At 39.4% G+C, this 23,593-nt stretch overlaps 1 protein-coding gene across 7 annotated transcripts in view; it reads right to left on the bottom strand.

The window, feature by feature from the left end:
- The window catches only part of tfeb (transcription factor EB), a 36,221-nt gene that overhangs the window by 3,439 nt on the left and 9,189 nt on the right, over positions 1-23,593 (bottom strand). The window contains exons 1-11 of one of the 7 annotated variants that reach the window (XM_074676978.1): positions 18,255-18,552; positions 16,287-16,426; positions 9,636-9,740; positions 9,059-9,244; positions 7,058-7,156; positions 6,687-6,875; positions 5,846-5,935; positions 2,090-2,207; positions 1,851-1,907; positions 358-433; positions 108-264 (exon numbers count right to left, since the gene is read on the bottom strand). In XM_074676978.1, coding sequence (XP_074533079.1) covers positions 108-264; positions 358-433; positions 1,851-1,907; positions 2,090-2,207; positions 5,846-5,935; positions 6,687-6,875; positions 7,058-7,156; positions 9,059-9,244; positions 9,636-9,665 — 1,002 coding nt within the window. In that variant the 5' untranslated portion in view covers positions 9,666-9,740; positions 16,287-16,426; positions 18,255-18,552. Of the gene's footprint in view, positions 1-107; positions 265-357; positions 434-1,850; positions 1,908-2,089; positions 2,208-5,845; positions 5,936-6,686; positions 6,876-7,057; positions 7,157-9,058; positions 9,245-9,635; positions 9,741-16,286; positions 16,427-18,254; positions 18,553-23,593 lie in introns of those variants that run through there. The other 6 variants (XM_074676969.1, XM_074676989.1, XM_074676962.1 and 3 more) reach the window with 6 other exon arrangements.

Raw genomic sequence — 23,593 nt, 5'->3', positions numbered from 1 at the left:
ATAATCTCTAATCCAGTGTTGCTGTCAATTTGCTGTCAGATAAAACTGGCTGTATTAATAAGGTTGAGTTCAGATGACTTGTCTTCATGTGAGTGTTGATTTATTACCTGAATGCGAAGCAAGAGCTGCTTGTTAGCCATCTCCATCCTTTTGAAGTTGTTCTCTACCTCTCTGGTCCTCTGCACGTCCTTCTGCATACGTTTGATATACTCCACAGACGCCCGCAGAATGGTGCCTTTGTTCCAGCGCACATCACTGTGCACACAGTAAAATGCAAAAGCAGTTTTCACAGATAAGTAAGAGGAGGAAGGTGATTAAACTCAATGATTTTAACCCGAGGAGGTAAAAGCAACTCACAGGTCGTTGGTTTTGGGTATCATGGTGCCCAGCTCTTTGATTCGATCATTGATGTTGAATCTTCTCCTCCTTTCAACTATGGAAGAGGGACAGAATGCAGATAAAAAAGGAGACAAAGGAAACACATGAAGACATCTTAAAGTAAGGACAGAAAAAAAACTTGTCGAAGGTAAGATAACCCTTACAACTGTAGCAGCTGAGTATGAACTGTATGTAGTTCTGCAGCAGCTTTAATAGTATGAAGTATGCAACAATAGATCAGCGTATAGAGGGATTATTTATCAAAAACGGTGGATGCGCACACAACTTGAGTGGAGTATAACGGTTAGTTAACTGACCTGGAGGAGTTAACCATCAATGTATCAATGTGTCAACAAATCAGGAACCCTCCCAGACCAAAAAGAGCACACAGACTGCTAAATCTGAGATAAGGTTCATAATAAAAGAACCAAAAACTGCGTACAGAGAACTACACCAAATCAGAATATTAAAGGGTTTGTATTTCAGCGTTAATGGACTGGTCAATAATTTCAAAATGTTCCATAATGTTACTTTGATCGTTAAATCTGCTTCTGTTAATCATAATATATAGGTTCACTTATTTACTCTATATATTGAGTCGATGTTTGGTCATAACCTCGGCTCCAAACCAACTTTTTCACTAAATAAGCAAGGTCAAATCTGGATTTTGAGTATTAGCAGTTAATACAGCTTGTTTGTGGTCAAACCTGGTTAACTGAGGTTCAATAAAGACGGCGCATTAAATTACACACCTGCAGACACAGCTGGTGTTTCAGTGTAAAGCGTGGCCCTGTTAACTAGTGACTCTTGGCTGTTAACAACTGATACCTTCAGCTGAGAGCCACCAGTTGGCATGGTTGCTATTAACCTTAAAACACTGGTTGCTCTGTAACCACCAAAACTTGATAGAGGTTGCCTCTGTTGTATAGTACTTGTTTCTGACAACTGACCACAGAGCAACCATATATTTTGATGCTGCTAACAGGTTGAATTTGGTGTTTAAAAAATGCTAACTCGTCTGGATGAATGTAGCAAAGTGCTGCTTCTGGGGTCAAAATGCGTGCGCATCTTTATGATGTCGTAGACTAATAATCCCTCTATACTCTGTGAACAGAGCAAAGGATAAAACTGTTAAGGCACCCAACTACACACATACACACACACACTCACACAGAGTCACAGGCAATTACACGCAAGTGCAAGAACAGCAGAAATGACCAGGTTAACCATCCACTAAGAAGTTGCACGATGTCAGCTGAATCAGTGCAAGGTTGTATAAAACTGTTTATGCGAAAGACAGATTATGGTCTTTTGCTCTGTGTGTGTGTGTGTGTGTGTGTGTGTGTGTGTGTGTGTGTGTGTGTGTGTGTGTGTGTGTGTGTGTGTGTGTGTGTGTGTGTGTGTTTTGAGGACATGAACAGAACTGGACAGACACAGGGGAATGGGTAGAGCATACAGGGGTAAAGACTCACTCAGGTTGTGGTTGTCTTTCTTTTGTCTCTCCTTGGCCAAAGCACGGGCTTCTGTATCTTTGCAAAGACAAAAAGTTGTCAACTAACATTTGAGGCTGTGCAGTAACTTCTGTAATGATGTCATTAAACTCTTGGGAGTGGTTTAAGATTGGCAAAGCAAAGTCTTTAAAATAAATAACATTGACAAGTTAAGTTTTCCTAGCAGTAAAAGTTGACTGTAAAGGGCAAGACTTCCGCACCTGAAAGTTCTCGTTTGATAGTCAGGTTGGCAGGACAAGAGTTACTGGTCATTGCTACAGCTGGTCCCTTCATCCCAGGACCTGTATACACATCCAGGTGACTGCTAGAGAGGGGGAGCTGGGGAGGGAGCACAAACACAGAACTGATGTTTACATTAAAGAAACCAACCATGTTACCCATAGAGCACCATTTTAAACTGCTTCAGTTCATCTATCCTTGTGAAAAAGCAGTGGGAGGAGAAAAAAATGTTTGTGGAATGACTTTATGTCAGTTTCTAACCCCAATAAAAGTTTTGTTATGTGAACAGGATGGATGGGAAAATAACTCCTGTAGCAATCAAGTGTTTTTACTCGAGAGAGAGAGAAATAGGTTTGCAGAGCAGATCACAAATAATGTCAATCATCTTCCATAGGCTACAATTTACCATAATAGTCACTTATGTATTATTAATTCTCACAGAGGTGACTGTTGATCCTGATCTATTTAAAATTTAACTGAAAATCACAGTGCTGTTAAATTTATATTACTAAGTTTCCTATACAACTCATTTATAGCTTTGAACACCTTTGTAAGTACCTTTATAAAGCCGTATCCGTGTTTAGTGTACTGTAAAGTACACATAACACTCACAGCAGGAGATAATGCAACAACATCACACCTGAGAGCAGTCTGCCAAACACACAGCAATGATTGACTATCACGCTATCTTTATGATCGCTTTTTATGGCTTTATTCTCTCCTCTGCCTCCCCCAGCTCCTGAACTCACGCTCCTAGTTTGGTCTTCCAACTTGTGCACTTTAGTCATTGCATAAGGGCTATAAGTTTAATTTTGCATTGACTCCAAAGAAAAGAACTTGATTTCTTTGTAATTGTGTTGTTTAGTTTGAGTCCTGTGTGCACTTTTTTCTGCCTCGTTACCGATCGTGTGGTACTCCCTGCAGGAAGGGCAAATGTGGCGCTGCTAATGAGGCCTGACAGATAAAGAACTCCAAGCAAAAGATACCTTATCTACCAGCTACTGTGTGTGCTGTGAGATCAAACACATTCTCAAACACATAAAACCACATACACATGGAAACCTTCACATGTTCTAGTCTGATTGTATGCTATGCCCTGTTAAAAATCTTACAGCAGATCTTAAAAATACAGCGATAAAGTGTTAATCTTCACCAGTGAAGACATGCTGTGTTTGATTCTTAATAAACTGTTTTGTGTAGCCGTGTAATCATAAATGTAAGAGAGTAACATATTGTCAAAGATATTTTAATGAACTTTAAATAAATAAAGTCAGCTTTAATAGTTTTTAGCAGAAAATTTTTGTTGGAATGTAAAAGTATAACACAGTTTTGCACTAACTGTAATAAAATCATGAGTATGATACGAGTATGATAATGCCCCACCCTGATATGTTTGCTTCCTGTTTTTCCGCTGATGATACAAAACATTAAAAAAATCACCCTTTAAATCTAATTTTGTGCCTGTCCTGATCACGCAGCAAGCTCTAATACTTGCCCATCCGACTCAATTAGACAAGCAGGCATGGCAGTGGGACTCAGTGCTGCTCAGTCTAACCATCCATTCACATTCACACTTCTTCTCAGTTCACTTGTGCCTGGTATTCAGTGGTGCTTTTACTAAACTTTGAGATTCCAAGAATTCCAACAAGTTCGCCGCTTTAATCCTCAACGGGATTAGTAGCCGCGAATTTAACTCACTGCCCTGTCACTTTGTGGAGTACAGCTCTGAATTTCCCGCATATACCAACACAAAACATCAATTTTTACGCCGTGACATGAAAATACTGTGAACAACTTATACAACACAGTAAAAGTATGCTGCACAACTGATTACAGTGGTCAGAGTTTCTTTCCCAGTCAGTTCTGTGCTGGCTTCACACCCAGTAATCAATCTGAGGGCTGATCAAATGCTTAATCTAATCAATCAGTGTGATGTTAACAAGCACACACGCAGGCAAACCAATGCATGGCAACACACTTGTGTTGATGAAACAATCAACAGCACAGGACATACTATCAAAAAGAGGCAACATGGGGCTCCCTGGGGTTTCCCTCTCACACACACAACAACACACAGAGTCAGACCGATGACCACACAGTGAGCCGAGCCTACACCAGTCCAAACCTGCACTGCAAAACCCAAAATCATCTGAAAGAGTTCAGCAAAGAGTCTCCAGCTATCTTTTTGAGAACACAAGATTCAAAGTAAAAATTCAAGAGTCTCAAAAAGTAGAAACCCTCACCCACCCCCCTGCCTGGGTTCCATAATCAGGGACCTGAGGTTTGGAGTTAGAGCCGTTACTGCATCTGTCAAAACTACAGTTCATTCAGAGCAATGCGAAACTTTTACAATCCTAAATTATATTTAACAGAACAACAAAAAAAGCGCTTCAGTGTCTTACCAGCTGAATCTGTTCTCCTTCAATAACCTCCACAATGGCATACGTCTTACTCATCTCCTTCATCCTTCACTCCTGCCCTCTCTAGGCCAGCGCGCTCTCTTCTCCCTCTCGCGTGCACTCAGCTCCTCTCTCTGCCACTGCTGCCTCTGTCCAGTGAGACTGACCTGGGCTGCATTGATTCTGTCTTTCTTCTACCTCCAATCCCCACCACACGAGAGTGAACTTTCCCCTAACTGGACTTTCAGCCTGTTTTCCCCTTGAACAAATTGCCCTCATCCCCCTCCACTTCCCTCCCCCTCTTCTTCTCCACCTCCCTCCCTGCCTCCCTCTCTGCATGTCTTGTAAACAAGTTGAACTCTAACTGCTGTCAGTTTAATTGTTAATTTTCTAAGGTGGTTGCCTTAAACAGAAAGCATTGTACAATCTTCGTCTGACATGTCTTCCGTAAAGTTTCTAACAAAGTCCAGGCTAGTTAAGGCGTGGAATGTGTCGTGTTTAAGTCAATTACACATGTGCAGACATGAGTTATTGTGCACGTTTCTGTATATTCTGTATAAAGACAGCCTATTACCTTCAAGATAGCATATTAATGCAAAAATCACATCATTAATAATTTCTTACTATTATTGTTGAGTGAAGGGACCCGTAAATACTTAATCAACATCAATGGCTTCCTAAAACCTAAGAAAATCTAAGCTCCTGGGGTAACAAATACAGAAGAAAAAGAAGACTGAGTGTTAAGAGGAACTGTGATTACAGGAACTTCAGCAGAGACAAAGTCTGAGTCCTGATGACACAGCACATCAAAGTCTGTGACTCACTCAGGGCATACTGGGTCTAAAGGAGAACTTCATATTCAATGAACACAACCACAGAAAACTCATGAGACAATTTTGAAGCAACACAAAACGTGTTAACACTGTAGTGTCCTGCACTGCAAATTGTGAACACCTCATATAGTCTTCGTAGTAATACTATCCCATGTTATTTATACACTTTTGCAACAGTTTTATCTTGTTTACATTTCTTAAAAAGGTTAACTAGAAAGAAGTCATGTCCAGTCTAGCCATTTCTTTTATCAGGCTCTTTATCTTTACAGGGAAATTGCAAATTACAAAGTTAACCCACAAAGATTTAGAATCTCTAAATCAGAATATAATTTGATTAGGCTGGCAGACCACCCCCCAACCTGAGGAAACCAAACCTAAAACACCAAAACTGACCTTGAATATTTTATTTTTTCCTAATGTCAAACCTTTATTCTATGACCAAAGAAAGGAACAAAGTATAAAGGATACCTAATACCACATCTTGTTAGTTGGCTTGCTTACTTACTGTGTTTGGCATCTGGATGGGGTCGATGTATGCTTGAATATCATCGTAATTGGACTGCATGCTGATGATGTCATCAATGACCTCATCCATCTGGAAAACAAAATGATTTACTTTGGTTTGTGTTTCTATTCTTCAAGCCCCACTCTGACTAAATAGAGAGTAAAGCCTCGAGTCAGTGTTTTGCAAACACCAGTAAAGGAAAAGGCTGTTACAACTTTTATGTTAAACTGAGCACCTGAAACCTGCAGGCCTCCAGGTGAGCTTCCTGAGAGGTGCATGATTTACTCAAGAAAAGACTTTAAATGATGCTTTTTATTTAATGAAAGCTAACTGGTAATCTTCATTTCCAAAGAGAGACTATAAGATGGAAAACAGACAAAGGAAGACAAAGAGGAGGTGGAGGAGAGTTGGTCAAAGTCTGCTAGGTTCAAAGGGCCTTACATTCTGCTGTCACTTGTAAAGCTGTAATGACTCTCGCAAGGCCACAATGAAGCATTTAAATTCCGATGATAGCCAGATTTAGTTATTGTCAGTTAGTCAATACATTCATCCCCTCACGCTCTAAACACACAACACATCCACAGCAGCACATTTACAAACACTGCACCCACCTACCAAAGAGCAATTAAATCATTATGATGCTTTCATAAAATGTGGACATAATGGCACTTTAGAGTTAAGATTCAAACCTCAGAGTTTTATACAGGAGAGTCATTAAGTTGTATTTAAGAGGCAGTTTTTCAAGCTTCAACTTGTTAACTCTTCTTTATTACAGAACCAGGATTTAATGTTTAAAAGTTTATGATTACGCCACAGCCTAACCATGCTTGCTGGCACCTACCTCTTTCTCGTGGCTTGAGCCGATGTTAAGCATGGCCATGGGGCTGTTGGGGGCGCTGTTTCCAGACATGAGCTGCTCGGTACGCATGTGTGGAGAGTGGAGGGGTGGTGGTGCGGATGCTGATCCACCTGTGGGTCCCATGTTTGCAGGGGGTGAAGGAGGCACCAGTCCAGCTACTGCATGGACCGTCTACAAAGAGGGAGACAACAGGGTGATGGCGTTATTAATGTAAGTACTATCATCATGGAAGTCTCTGTGGATTGTTCAACAAAGTAGAAAAAACAGAGTGACCGACCAAACATTCATGAAGTTTATCTGGTGAGAGTCAGGCAGTAAAATATAATCAAGTGTAAGGGCTTCTCATGTAATACCTGCTTGGTGGCAAAGGTGGTGGACAGGTACTCTTTCACCTGTTGTTTTCGAGACTGACGGATGTGGTAGTCTGTAGGGTTCTCCAGGTGAGTTTGCACCTGTATAAGAGTGAACAATAAACAATGTTTGAACTTAAAATCTACTTATTTTTTGCACATTTTCAATTCTCTCTAACTTTAGCATGGGACAATAAGGCAGAGCTCTCTTTTCCAATGATGCCCCGCAGCAATACAAGTCCAGTAAGGACCAAAAAAACACAAACACAGTAAAAAAAAAGTATCAACATCTATAAACACAAAGTTATATTAACCAACCCAAGTCCCTTTCAGGTCTTTTACATTTCAAAGCGGCTGCTATTACTTTCATGCATAGAAACTAGCTCAGAAAAGGTCACATGATCGTGGAGAAGACAAGTGGAGCTGTCAGTTGTAAATCATTCCAAAAAACATGTAAAGCAACACTAAAAACAACCTTCCCACACTCAGGTCTTCACATAAACGAAAAAACATACAATTCTCTAAATTTGTGTTTCAGATGCAAATCTAGTACATGTGTTGACCCACTGACCCAGGTCCATGAGGGTCCATGAGGTCAGCTCTGATGCCTGCAGGGTTAAATCAGCACTAAATCCTCTGGTTTGACCACATGGAGCAAAGAGCTTTATTCCTTCATATCAAAGAGCTAAGCCCAGTGAGAGCAGCAAGGACCCTGTTAGTCCTCAGAAAGACTCAACTCCTCTGCCCCTGTGGCTCCACCTTTGTTTTTTATAACCAATAAACATTTGCAGGATTATATAAAACCAAGAGAAACCTTTAACCGTTTAAGTCTGGCACCAAATCTTCTTGGCATATGATTTCTATAGCCCATCTTTCTGCTTTAGGTGAATGAAAAGGATTGGCTGTCAGCTCTAAATGTGTCAGGGCCAGAGGAACAAACATTCAGACAAAACTGTTTGGCCTAGCTCTGTCAGCACAGATGAAGTCCACAAAAACAGCTCAGGAGGTTTGACAAGCCCAGTGAGACTTTCATCTTATCTCCACCATGAAAGGAGGAGACACTGACAGCTCTGAGCCCCCAACACACACATGCATGAACACTGAGTAAACTTACCTTGCAGCAGATTGATCCATATGCACACATATTTACAGTTACCATAAATCAACACCAACATGCACATAATGGGCTGTTGCACAAACCATGCACACACAAACACACATCAGAGATAAAGACAGACACAAGCATCTTAGGAATCAGGCAAAATGTCACTTCAGCTTTATCTGTCCCTGTCTGACTCAACTATCTACATCACTCCTGTCTGTCCTATCTCACAACATGTCAAAGCTCCTCTTATCTCCTTGTCTTGCTCACCGCTCTGCCTGCCTACCTGCTTGCTGCTCTGCCACATTTTTCCATCTACCCTCTTTTTTCATCTCTGTCCCAAATTTTCCCCTGAGTGGCACTGCTGCAGTTCAAAAATCCTCTCTATCTAAAAGACTGAAGGACCTTCCGACCTTTGGTTAGTCATAATTTTAGTTTCAGAATACATAGTTTAAATGAATATATGTGGTCACAGAGTTTGCTAAACCCATTACGTTTTTTTAAAGACTGCACAGTGGTACCGACAAAGTGGTGGAGGAGATGCTCAGACACTAGCAAGTATTGTCTTCTAAAGTAGCCATCTTTAGAGTACTTATTGCTCATAATTAAAAGCACAGACTGTGATCAACCAACATCCTAAAAAGTAGTTTACTTCAATACATTAATTTAAAGCCTTTAGTTCAGCAAATTAAAGCTATATTTGCCTGTCCTGGTTTCTTTTATTAGGAGGATTTACTTAAGCTTTAATTTTATACAACAATTCACATTCTTGAGTGTGGGAGAAAAAAAACTTAATGTGTCACCTATGGCTCAGAAATTCATTGGCAAGCTCATAGTTTGTTAGGAAAAGAATATTGAACCTTAAGTAAGTGGAAAAAAATACTCTTCACAGGTCTACTGACCTTGAGAACCTCCACAGGGACCTGCATGCTTTGGTAATGCTGAGGGGTGCTGATGGCTGGGGTGGGTGCAGGTGGCACCGCCATACGATGCTGCATGTACTGCAGGGCTGCATTCTGCTGCTGCTGTTGAAGCTGAAGCTGCTGCCTCTCACGCTGCTCCTCTTGCTGCAACTGGTCTCGCATCAGCTGTAGACACACACACGCACACACACACGTCCCATGAGTGTTTATGAAAGCATGCTGACCTATAAGCGGACTACTCTGATGAGTGATCCTGCTCTGAGCTTTGTGCATCTTTTGGGAGTGGATTCAGGGAGCTGACAGTTTGTTAGACAACTATAAGCAGTGACTCAGACATCTAAGTATGGACAGTAACTATATATAAATATCTAAATGGAACAAAAGCATGGTTGAGTTTATCAGTGGCAACATGATAGCTGCATGCAGCCCCTTACAAAAAAAGTGGCACATTTAAAAAGGAGTACATAACTTGTAACTTATGGCAGGTAAATATCAATCTAATTGAGCTAATCAAAGGCTTCTATGTGCTGCATATTGATAGTTGAGGATGCTGTACCTGCATTCGCAGCCCAATGCGTGAGGCCATTGCTGGGGGGCGAGGGGGCAGGGGAGGGCGAGCCGACGTTAATGCACCGCAGTCCAGCCCGAGAGGTATGAGATGCTGTGGAGAATGAAATCATCAAAAGAGCAAGGCATGAGGAAGGAAATTTTTTATTTTATTTTTTTAAAAGATAGCAAAGAATGATGGAAATTGACACAATGTCAGGGTACAGTTGCAAAACGTAATCCTTCCTGCCTGGAGTCAGCAAAAAAGCCTACACAACTACTGCTATCAAAGTTGATGAGTTGTGGAAATTTTTCATAGGATATGGATCAGATCACAAAAGCACTGAGGACACAGATAGGGAATAATGAAAGGTTGTGATAGACTTTCAGCTGCTCATTGTTTTATGTTCTGCTTTGTCTGTACTTATGAAGAGAAACTTTAGTTCTTAACTTTATTTGAAAAACCCCTTTCTTATATTAAGATAATAGTTCAAAAGTCTAACATGGACACATGTCATCGTGAGTAAGTATGACACTACTCTGGGTTTACAAGCAAGCCAAACACTTCTTTGACCTACCGTAACCTGCAAAGAGATAACACAGGTTCTTCCTCCTTGTTAGTCAGCCAACAAGCATATTTCAAAAACTGTTTACAAACCCTAATAAGTATTTCGTCAACTCTGAAACCTCAGATCTACACACTGCTGCCACTCCACTAACAGGTATGCTTGAAATCTTTATCTTGATGCACCACAGGGCAAAGATAGATCGATCACTTGTCTCTCACTCTCATGCAGTCCATGTTCTTACTGAAGCAAAAGTCAACTTTCTTCTAGAAGTTTAAAGACAGGTTGTCAGGCTTCTAATCCTATTTATTATGTGCAAGTGCCCCAGAGCAGTCACTACAGTGTCTCTTTCTTTCTGTCTGAGGCCTCAGATAACTGCCTGAAGAAAGGATCTGGTTGTTTGAAGCACGTATGTATACTCATGTGATGTTTGTGTTGTATAGAAATGTAGTGAAAACAGACCATGTTGCTTCCAATGTCTAGACATCACGTAACATTTTTTTTGACACATAATGACCTAAACAATGAAAAAACATTTCCAACAACAACAAAAAACAGTATGTCTTTAACAACAGGTTTGAAAACCTTCTTTTATTTTGCTCATTGAAAACTTAACAGTTTAACAAACTGAGTCTGTGTAGTTAAGTTCAGAAGTAATAAATAGGAGGAGCTGATTTATATAAACATTTTGCTGGTTTATATGGGACTCAACTGCTTTAAAGCTCATTTAAACGTATCTAAAAACAATAGCCATTTAAAAATGTTCAAAGAAGAAGAATCTTTATTTTATATATATATATATATATATATATATATATATATATATATATATATATATATATATATATATATATATATATATATATATATATATATATATATATATATAAACATATATGTATATGTATATATATATATATATATATATATATATATATATATATATATATATATATATATATATATATGTAGGGTTCAATTCAATACATCACTGTGTAAAAACACAGAACTCTCTCTTTACCTTTTCACTGCTAAACTTCAATGGCCTTCATGGTGTTTGGTGTTGTCATAGGGACCAGTGCCATAAGTCTATCCTGCCAGACCCAACTGGAAAGCTGAGAAATAACAACCTACTCTGGCACTGATAATCTTATTATGAATTGAGGAGTATGAACAGGCATATATCTAGAGGTCAAAATTTTTCAAGATCACTTAGAAAGTCCTCACAGCACCTTTAAAATACACAATATATTCTACATCAAAACAAAGAGTTTCTTAAATGTTTCCTCTGTGAAACAATAGTTATATTCAAATTTCATGAGGTGATAACTTGAAACAAAAACAAATAATGGTATCTCACAAAGTTTTGTATTTTTTGATAGAACAGAATCATGAAATTCTCTCAATCTGATCTTGAATAAAGGGCTGTTTCAGGAACAACACATATTATGTTATGTTATGTTATGTTATGTTATGTTATGTTATGTTATGTTATGTTATGTTATGTTATGTTATGTTATGTTATGTTATGTTATGTTATGTTATGTTATGTTATGTTATGATATGATATGATATGATATGATACCTAATTCTTTCTCATTTATTACTTACTGCACCGCACCTGTAACACACTGCATGTACCTACTGGATCTGCGCAGGACTTCATTTATTCAGTCAAGTAAAATAACGAAAAGGTTTGATGATCAGGAGCCAAAAATGAGCCTCAAAATTAAGACTCTCTGTATGGGACAGTGAAAATGACATAAGACTAGGCCTAATTGTGTCAACAGAGCTAATCAGGAAACATTCACACACTCTGTATAGGTCTACAGACACACACACAGTTCTCATGGTTAAAGGAGGGCTCAGGGATGAAGAAAGTTAGCATCAAAGCCCTTTAGCTTAATAGGACCCTGACTGTGTCCCCATAAAACAGGGTATACTGAGAGGCACTTCCTCCATGATGATGGAGAGGTCATGTGCTAATCATGTGCTCTTGTTGTCCTTGGGTGGTCATGTGAGCCCGACGAAGATGGGGAACACCCATTAAATCCTGTGAAATACCCCTCCTATTTTGCTCCTCACGTACACACTCACTAACATGCACACAGTCAGAGGGGAGTCCCAGACTGATAGTTCCCCTTCTGCAATGACTAGTGTTTATCTCCTGCACAATCAAGTCTGTGTGCTGCCCCCACAAAGGTGAGATGAAACCCAAAAATGAAAAAAAGAAAAGACAGATTTACACCTGAATGCTTCTGCTGTTTTTTTAAGTTTGGAGACAAATTGATACAAAAAAACAGCGGCGGAGACATCAGGGACTAAAACGACCAATCAGCCTTTGCCTCCTCCAGACTCTCATCAGAAACACTGTCTGTATATGGTGCTAAAGAGAGAAAGACAGAGAGGGAGAGAAAAGCTCATTGTGTGTGAGGTACAATAAGAAGGGCAGCTCCTATTGAGGACTGAAGCCGCCTGTTGTACGAAGTGTACATTTCAGCACCCGAGGGGGCACACACTGCCCGCTTTGTGCCCATTGGACAGAACGCACGAAAAACACACACCCATGCAGAGGAACCCATCGAAACACACACGTTCAGACTCACACATGAACCAGAGAGAACCCATACCAGCAGAACTAAAATCATATACCTAGGCAAATAGTTCTTAAAAAAAGATGTGCCTGTCACTGAATAAAACCCCTGATGCTGCTGGGCTGTGGCACACCTGCTGCTACCATTTTTGGCTTTAAGGTCAAGTTTTTTTGAAGCAGTCATGGTTTTCTCTTTCAAAGTGCTCACCTTCACCAAAACAAACATACTTACTAGGGGTGCACAGGTGTCAGACCTTCCCAGAGGTATATAAGATCAGTTTCATATGTAAAGATGGGCCGATCCCCAACCCCCCAAAATTAAGGAAATGGGTACTGATCGATCGGTGCATGTGTAGTGCTCACACACACAAAGGGTGGGAGAGAGTGGTAAAAAGAACACAGCACAACGTATTAAATCTGATAACTGAACTGATCACAAGGTTGTCAAGCTGAAAAGATGAAGACCTTTGCTTCCTTGCTTAAGTAGTTTTAGGACAGACACAGCCTTTTTCTTTATATTGTTGTGATATTTGTGAAACACGTAACTTGTTTTAAAAGGAAAAAAAATCCATTACCTATCCTAAATCACATTTATGGGCAACCATAGTATATTCCACTCTACAGGTTTATAAATTTATTTAATAACATAAAGATGCGGCTTTGTATGCCATATTGAAAGCTATTAAGTGCATAATGCTCATGCAAATATAACTGCCTGGTCAAAAATAAATTTTAACTTTTGCAGCCCATAAAATGTGAAAATGGGGGCTTGTTTGGCTTAGTTGATGAAGTGTGTGCCCCATAAACAAAAGCTACGGTCTAAGTTCAAACTCCTGTCACAAAAAAAATCCTGCATTTTGACCCCCTCTTACAGATTTGGAACAGATTTCTTTTCCCCTCGTGAGTCACTTTTAAGTTGAACTTTCATCAAAATGGCCTCTGAAGCCACTCCGAATAATATTTTCTTCAACAATTAAGTATGTAAAAAAAAATGTTTAAAAGGAACAGTTGACCATATGTGTAGCAAACTATCAGATGCTAAGCTTTGCTTTTCTCCTACATGAGCTGCAGATAGTGCTTAGGAAACTACAGAGTCCTAGTGTGCAGTTTCAAACAAAGAACAGAATGAAACCTATCCAAAATAAGATTATACATAAAACTATCTGGAAGGTATCCATACTTTTGCTGTTAAAGGTCCATGTCAGTCAGGCTCTTAACACTTCTTTAACTTCTCAACTGCTACTTCATCACAAAGCACCATATTACCTCATTAATGTAAAACAATGAGCATCCTTGGAGCAGGCCAGACTCTATTTAAAGTCCCTGTTCCTGAGCTATGTCATCCAAATTAGTCAAATAAATATACAAATGTAAAGATATAAGGTAGTTTAGCGGTAACTAGTTGAGCAGCTATCTAAAACCAAAAAGATCTACAGAATGAAACTGCATCTAGCATCAAATCTGTCCTTTATGTAACACTTGTAATTTCTAACACATGTGCAGTGTGTACAGCTTCCAACTGTGTTTAAGCCATGACATAAAATGTTGTGGTGTAGTGTGTGTGTTACATGATGCAACACACACGCACACTTCACAAGATATCACTTCCTGATATCATATGGTCATATGGTGACACACTGCTACCAGGCAGCATAATCTCCCTCATGGGCCTTCTCATTGCCTGGCATCTACCAGAGTAAGCAGGCATTTGTGACGCAGTGAAGGCACACAGCAGCCATTGTGTGTCTGACGCTGTGATGTCACAGACCCTTCACTTCAAACACTGACAGCCAGTGGGAGGACGCAGAGCGGAGGAAGCCTGGGTCAGGGGTCACCTCTGGACTCTACCACAGATTAGTCACAATCATACATGATAACGGTTTGCTCACTATACACAAAAGTGCAAAATCAAGAGTATACAAGATTTGTTTAAGGTATTTTTTATGTAACCAGTATACACACATACACACACACACACACACACACACACACACACACACACACACACACACACACACACAAATGCACTCACTTGGGGGCAGTGTGGGGCACCTGTGCTCAAAGACATGGTGTTAATTTGTAGAGTGAGTATTTTTAGAGCTGAGTGTGCAACGCCAAGAAAGGCCTTTTTCACAGCCAACAGTGCAGGGTGTGTAGTTACATGCACACACAGATGCTGTCTCACAACAGGGCACGTGTGCACGCACATGTGTTGCAGTAACAGCTGCATTACAAAACTTAAAAAAAAACTTTTTGAAATGGAGCAGAAAAAATGCAGAGTAAGCAACACCAATATGTTTGTTTTTGCAATTGGATCCTTCAGCTAGCAGTGTTACAAAAATCCTTCAAGTTTGCAAAAACTGCACAAAGTGAGTTTGCAGACAAGACTTTAGAAAGGAAACAATTAAACTAAAGATCACCCCAGTCATGTCAAAGAAAAAACTGCTACTATAACTTCAAGGAAAAATCTAACAGAAAATATTTTCAAAATTTTGGGGGTAAGTTTTAGACAAACATACTTCACCGCCTTTTTTCTCAGTGCACAGACCCATGTGCTCACACACACACACACACACACACACACACACACACACACACACACACACACACACACACACACACACACACACACACACACACACACAAACACACACACACACACACACACACACACACACACAAACACGCCCTTTCCGCATTGAGCTATCTGTCTGCCCGCTCTAATGACTAAAATAACCCCCGCTGCTCTCTGTTCTCCTTTTCAGGAACAGTCTGTTCCCCTGAGCTTTGGTGTGCTTTTTTCTTTTGTGTATATTTAAGGTTGTGTGTTTGTTTGTGTTTGTGTGTGTATGTGTTTACAGGCCAAGTGGGGCTGAGAGGAGGACAAGCACATAAAGGCTAAGTGTTTACATGTGGTACTCCTGTAAAGCGTCAGTCAGAAGTAGACACTTTTGAAACATGTAAACAGATTAAGAGTATTGATATTCCTATTGCATCGCTGATACTCACACTCAGAGATCGTTAGGTAGGATTGTGTGACAGGGCTGGCATTGCAAGCATGGGGTCCTTGCCCTTTTTCTTTTGATGGCACATATACACACACGCACCGACACAGACCCACACGCACAAAGCTGTATCCCCTACGAGACTATACTGCATGAACGTGCAGACAGACAGACTGGCTGATGGATGGAAGAACAGATCACTTTCAACACTCTGGACTGGTATGCAGTTGAGCCAACTGCTGCATTAGATATAAAAACCCTTCTGTTACCAGCTTAGATCATTTCTGACTACAAGAAAGAGATACCGAGGATTCAAATACAGTTTACATAACAGTGGGTAAGGTCATTCTAGGATAAATAAGGTTTTCACTTATGTAGTTATAGCCCATACTGTATGCTGTTTCTGTGCACAGCATCAGGGGAATCAATGAATGAAAGGGTTTCTACAGAATAACTTCATTTTTAGAGACATAAAAAGATTTGATGAGTTTTTTTACCTGCTAGAGGGAAAAAAATGCCTCAGAAGAAGGAATTCGCTGTACTTTTGCTGCTGTCTACATATCTGGGTGCAGGAGCAAGTGGATGGCAATCTGTAGGAGGAGGATCATGGAGCAGATAGGGATGAAGAAAGGTGATGCTAGTATGAAAAAAAAGAGAGAAATAGAGACAAGAGTGAAAAATGTTAATAGAAACAAAGATGCTGGGTTATAACATGTTGAGATGGACAGAAGGAATAAATGACCTGTAAACAAAGCAGCTGAAGAGTCAGTGAGGTGTTTCAGAGGAGGGAAGCAGTGGGTGTGAAACACCTGCAGGAAGCATTTCCACAGCAGCACATAATGGTAGGACAAACACACTAACTGTTCTAAGGAGGCATCGTTACTGAAGAGAGTTTTTAGTCTCAACCTTCTACAGCAGGACACATCTGATCTAGTTTTATTCATAAAATTAAGATTTGAAGCTTGTTGATGTTCTAGTTTTAGTCGTGGCCCTCTCAAGCTTGCAGGTTGAGTTTTGGCATCCTGCTATATGGTTTCAACACATTTGAAGAACTCCACATGATGACAATGATTTAATGTCACTCCATCTCTCTCCAACTTTATATCCATTGTCTATCTGCTCAAAAAGTGATAAAAGCCATAAAAATAACAAACAAAGAAAATGTCAGATTGAGATTTGTACCTGTGTGTCTTATTGTACATTTAACTTGGTTAATGTTAAGGGTTGTATACATGCTAGCTACTGTAAAATGCCCAGAGTCCCCTGATGTTTGGTTACCTTTTGGTAAAATAAAAGACAATCAGCTGCATCATGGTTAACCATAAACAACTGCAACTTTTCTGCCCAGTAACCAGCTGCCTGAAGGTCAACTGAATGAATGAATCACAGTAGCTCTTCAGCATTGTGTGTGAATCATGACGCCTGTCACCTTCTAAACACTGTCTATATTTAGCTGACCAAGAAGGACCCTCATCCAAAGAGAATCTCAGTATTCAGCACCTCTTTTCTGAAGTGTCTGTGTTTTACAAATCACAGCACAAGGAATGATGTAAAACCAGGGAGGCAAAAAGAACAACTGGTTATCTCTGCCATTATGTTACATGTAATATCAGCATGACACAACAACATACAGGAAAGACAATAGACCAGCATCATCAAATATTACCACAATGCATCACTTCTTCTTTCCCTGCATCAGTTTTCACAACTCCTTGTTTTGTCAGTGGTGAAGCAACTTCCTTTACAGGAAACCCAGGGAAAGAGCGAAAGATATTTTTCACTACTGTTTCTAGGACTGAGCCATGCTCTAGACTTCAATCTCTCCTTGTGATATTTTGTCAAACAACCTTAATTAATCTTTATCAAAGTTAATAAAAAGTTCATAAACGAGTCAAAGAGTCAACAAAGCCGTTGTTTGATTCACCAAGTTGGAAAAGAAACATTAAAGACGTATTATTGACTCGGCTGTCATGTACAGATGGTGGTATGTACTGATCAGGAGTCACAAATTCAACCGGTTGTTGTGCAGGTGAGGTGATGGCAACTTTTGTAAAGGAGCAGCAGCAGTACATCATATTAAAGCTTTATTTTTTGCAGTGCCACACAAAGCGGGTATCATTGTATCCTCACCAGGGTGCCACACAATCAGTGCCATCTCTCTGTCTGTATGTGTTCACTTAGCTGCACATAACAAACAATCATTACATTACTGAACAATACAGTGTTGACACCTGATGCTATTTCTGTGACTGGAAGGTTGAGATACAACATGTAACAGTCAAGAGCAGTTCCATCAATTCTGCTCCTGTTGCTGCTACTGCATATATGGATGTTCAAAAAGGCACTTTACAACTGACATTTCACTAAATACATAAACTCTCAACCTTTACATCATATCCCCACAGAGCTTTAATTTCAGTATCACATCCAAAACAATAGTGTTTGTACATTATTTCTAAACTTACCTAAGACTCTCCAGCTATCCCAAAGACCACATAGTGTATCCAGGAGAAATCCGCTTGTCCACGTGTTAAAGCAAACACTCACTGACAGTCAGGCACAGACTCTTGTTTGCTGGATGAGCTCTACAAACGGGTGCATTCATATGCCGGTTCACTGGCTGTAACGCCACTCCTCCCTCCACCGGCAGAGTTACAGTAGGCTGAGTGACAGTCACTATTAGTCACCTTCCTCCCACTCTCCAAGGACCAGCTCAGCTTCCTATTCCTACTCCTCCTCCTCAACCAACTCTCCTCCTCTTCCCCTAAATTAGCCTGAATGTCCCAGTCTGGTGTAACGACAACGAGAGCCCAGGGTCTTGTAAACTTATCTCCTTCTCTGTTTTGGTTTCATGTTGAACTCCTCCCTCAGTCCAGCCTCCTTCCTGAGGCTGTGTACAACATTTGCATACAGAGACACCTACACGTGCCTGCATAAACACCCGCAAACTTGAAGATGAATTCCTGTTCTTCTGCTGAGGGGTCAGTGTGTATGTTTTTCAGAACTATGTGATGGTGAATCAGCATGTTTACTTCTTTAAAAGGCACTCCCACACACTGTCACAATGCTTCACACAAACATGAGGGCTTAGATAGACTCTGGAAAAATGATTACTTTACGTTTCTCATCACTGACACACTGTTTGGGGTCAGTACTCGTGATCACACAACAATTTACATTAAATTTATTTGACTACGAGTTTTGGAGATGAGGTCATGCATTGATTAGTAAATAAAGTTATTTGCAGTACATAACAATGATAAAACTTGCACTCTCTAATGTATTACTAGTAACTAACTTACACAAGGTGACCAGACCCACCAGTCTAGTGATACCTGTCCCAACCAGGTGTCCCAATACATGGCCTCATAATGTAACTATGCACATTGTTTAACACCCTTGTCCTCAATAAGCAGCAAAGCATTCATATGCTAGCCATTTTACTCTTTTACTCAGCAGTGCACCATGGTTGTAAAGTTTCTTCTTCTACTTTTACAGAAAATTTAAATAGTTTTACCCATCCTATTCCAAAACTAGCTATGAATACAAAAAAAGGATGAAAAGAAGAAAATTATCCAAAGAGGAAACTATTCCTGTTTGTGATCTTAACATATTCATAGACACAACTCTCCCACTTACCCACTACCTATGACTGACTATTTTGATACCAACATATTTGCTAACCAGCTCTGACCCGCACATCTGTATTCAGAGTCTGACTTATTCAAAAGTGGGTGATTTCCATCTGGTTTTGTTTTTGATGATCACTGATGAAGAGTTCCTAGCGTGCACTGCTGCACATGCTCTCATGAGCAATGGGGTAGGTGTCAGCATCACAGCGGTTGACAGATCTGTTCAAATACTGTGACAATCAACAGAGTTCAGATTTTAAAAAATGTCCTCTGACATTCTGAAGCCAAATTTGTTTACTTGAACATGAAGTCGCATCTTGAAATCCCCCTTCCCTCATCCTTTCTCTTTAATTGTGCAAAGGGGCTGGGAGGATATGCTATTCTCATGATTTGATTCTATTACAATTTTTAGAGGGACTGTTTGATCTAAATTGCAATTCTTTGATTTTTACAATTTTCATGATTTTTTGTCTGCTTTTTTAACACCAGACCAAGTGAAAAAGTTAAATGATGATAATGATGTCTAAAAACTACACCAGGAGCCATATTTTCCCGTAAAATGCATAACAGGAGTCAGACAGAAACAATTCACCCTCTGCTGGAGAAAAGTGGTATTTTTTTCCAATCCAGTTTATAAACAAAGACTGAAATGAAGATTTTGAAAAAAAGAAAAACATTTTTTGACAAAGAATCCTGATTTTGATATTGTCAAGCAAAAAATCCTGATATATCGATTTTCGATTATACTAAATAGAGTACTTGTGGTATTCAATCTTTTATGAATTTCTCTGTTTGTGTCACATGAGAACTTGAAAATTCAGTTGTCCAATTTTCTTAAGTGGAGTAAAAAAGTACCAAAGTGAAGTTAAAGACACAAATTTGGTCTTCTCCTTTAAAAGATGTTCTTCAAGCCAGTCCCAGCTTCCTTTTTCTCTGTTCTTTTTGGAGCCCAAAGTAAGTGAGTACCTGGCATTAGATGCAAGAAAATACAAATAAACATCAGGAAGTCTTCTTACCAAGGACATTTTTTTTAGCTCTTCTATCCTCCCTGATACAGTACAACAAGGCTTTTAAAGCTGCGGGGAGTCCACTGGTCAGTAGGGTATGGCGTAATCACAATGTCACAGAAGTTTCTTTAACTGTAGTGAACAGAGAAATTCTGCCATTTCTTTTTGTCTCAGAAGATGGCATAACTTTAATATGAATTGTTTTCTACATTATTCTCAGTTAAAGACTTTTTTTTTAAATTTCCTTGAGAATATTTTGATAGTGACCATAAGATCGACAAAAACTCAAGTTTTTATAACCTAACAGAAGAGCAGTCTCGGGTTTATACAAGTTGGTGCTTCATGTCTCTCCAAACCCAAAATCAGAGACAGAGTCACAATGGGAACTTGATTTAGGGGAAAGTAATACAGGTTTAGTAATACAGCTAAAAATTCTTCATCTAGCTTTTATTCTAGACTTAATAAAATTGACCAGAGTGCTCTTTGTTGGCATGAATGTAGACAAGTTGGAAATTTGATTCAAATGTTATGGTTCTGCCCTACAGTCAAGTTATTTTTGACAGAAGTCTATAATTTAATTTCAGTGATCATCAATATAATTATTGTTTTATGTCTATCTGTTTGTCTGTTGGGTCATGGGGCTGTACAATTAAAAACAAGACAAGAAAGGAAGACAGTTGGCTTAGCCTTCTTGGCTGCCAAAAGAATAATTCTGTCAAACTGGAAAATTCACAGACTATAATGTTTCTCTATGTATATCTGAGTTTTAACCCTTGAGGTGTGGAGCAAATAACAGATAAATTATATATTAAAAGTATGAACTCAAAAACAATAACAGAACTTCAGGTGTTGAGAAATCATTAAACAAAAAAAGGTTTGAAATAGGATTTATGCTAATTGTCCGGATATACCTGAGGTGCAATAGAAATGACTCAATGTACACAAATATTAAAAAGGGATTTACACTGTTTGCCTATTTGTTTCACCACCTTATGATGAGAAAAGAGTCTGACTTGATATGTTAAAGCCCAAATGCTGAACTCATCTCTGAGGTACTTATCCTTAAATATAACTGTCTGTCCTTGGTGTTTGTGTACATCCACAAAATTATGTTCACCATAAGCTCAGTGACTTCTTTGCTGGAGCTTTGAAATGATATATTTTGAGGCTGGGTGACTGTAAGTACTCTGATAACTTTCTTTTATCCCTGCATAAAACCTGACTATAAGTACTCTGATAGCACCCAAACTTCCTTTTTTCCCTCATTTATTTTCCTGAATGCAGAAACAGAAACAGTGGTATCAAAGTGCCACTAAGCTAGTTGTGCCTATCACAACAGAGGAGAACACTGACCAGCGTGGTTCAGCTGCACCCTGCTCACAAGCATCCCTTGTTTGTACACAAAGCATTCATCAGTGGAGCAGCTCCAGTTCTCATAGTGCTCGCAGTGTATTTACTGGGCTATTTTTGTCTGGGGGCAGGACCCTAGCTAGGATCACAGCCTATTGGTTGGGAAGCATGCATTCCTGTAAATCTGGCCAATCATAAAGCTTGTATGTATGAGAGGAAATCATTGACCAATGCTGCCTTGTACTTCTTTGACAAAGGCCTGCACTGTAAAAATAAAAAAAAAGTTAAGCAAAACTTAAAGGCAACTGTCAGCACTACAGTTTGGGATTTTGAAACTTACTCAGAATATTGAATTTCGAGAAAAACTGCCTTCATTTGAAATCATTCATACATAAAATAATTCATATATGCTAACAAATCCAAACAAGTAAATTTGTGCCATCTATTTCTTCTCCACTGGACTGTGGGAGGAAGCCGGAGTACTCAGAGAGGACCAACGCATGCACATGTAGACCAAACATAGAGGAGACCTGCTCCTGCAGAGTTTGACGGTAAACCTGTCGGCCTCTGACGCACAGATTTGAGTTGTGTCAACTTAAACCATGAAATGAGACCAACTTTACACATGAAACTCATTAACAAAAGTTTGTTTTTACAGTGTATGGAGGATGCATGGCTTAAGAAGAAACCTAGATATAAACAGAAACATCACTCCAAGATCCTTATTTTCTTCTCTACCAAACATTGTTCAACAATACAAGGTATAGTGTACAATTGTCTTTGTTTTGTCTACGTTTTTTTTTTTTTTTTTTTGCATGTGTTTCTATATAATACACAATGAAAGTAAAACACTGTGCAATACGTCTAGGTGCAGTCTGACCCAGCTATGCAACCCCCAGGCTATCACTCTGTTAAGTAGGACAAACAATACTGTCAATATTTCCATATATTTCAAGTCAAGGGCACAGAATTTTTTTTTTTTTTTACATTCAATCATCTAAATGTGCATTTGCAGTATGAATGTGGTCAATGATGGTGCTAAAGGAAACAATCAAACAATTGTGATACTCTCCCAACAGCTTTACAACAGATGGAGTTAATGCAAAAACATCATCTTTTATGTTATACCCTCTTTCTCTGGATCTACCTAACATGTTTGGCATCTTCAGTCACATCAAAACTGTGTTTTTAGTTCAAACAGCAGAACATTGAATTTGCAAGAATGCATCCACCAGTGATTCCAGCAGAGATTGAAACATGCTGCTGTTTACAGTACCTACATGCCAAACAAGACCTGCTTTCCTCTTAAATTGTTTATGCTTAGAAGAAAACATACTCATACTGACGGAAGGACATCTTTTTGCCTGAGGTGACCAAAAAGACTGACCTCGACCTCACACATCACATGGCTCCCAAATAAAATTAACCACAAAGAGGAAATATTAATTGTCATCCAATTAATCTCCATGTTCCTACTTTTATTCCAAAACATTGCAACATTGTTGACAGTGGCCTGCTACAAAGAAGATAATAAGTGTTGTGGAGTTGTGGCATTAGGTAGGAAATCACTGTGCACTAAGCTACTCAATTCTTATGCGCTCCTATTGTGGAACATATAAATTAACCGTTATTAATACTGAGCAAACAGAGGCAGAGATCTGTGAGTGCGTTTGTGTGTGACAGAGAGGGGATGATGCATTAACCAGTCAACCAGCTGCACAGCATTTCTTTTTGCTTGGGCTAGAGTCCCCATGTTGAGAGATATGGAATGGAAAGCATTTGGATGATGAGTGAAAAGATAAGACACACACAAAC

The sequence above is a fragment of the Halichoeres trimaculatus genome, unplaced genomic scaffold, assembly GCF_033239565.1.
Source record: "Halichoeres trimaculatus isolate MK-OKI-2021-1 unplaced genomic scaffold, fHalTri1.1 fHalTri1_scaffold_1, whole genome shotgun sequence".
NCBI classification, from domain to species: domain Eukaryota; kingdom Metazoa; phylum Chordata; class Actinopteri; order Labriformes; family Labridae; genus Halichoeres; species Halichoeres trimaculatus.
Note: the sequence above shows the minus strand (reverse complement) of the source record. Positions and strands in the feature narration are given on the sequence as shown.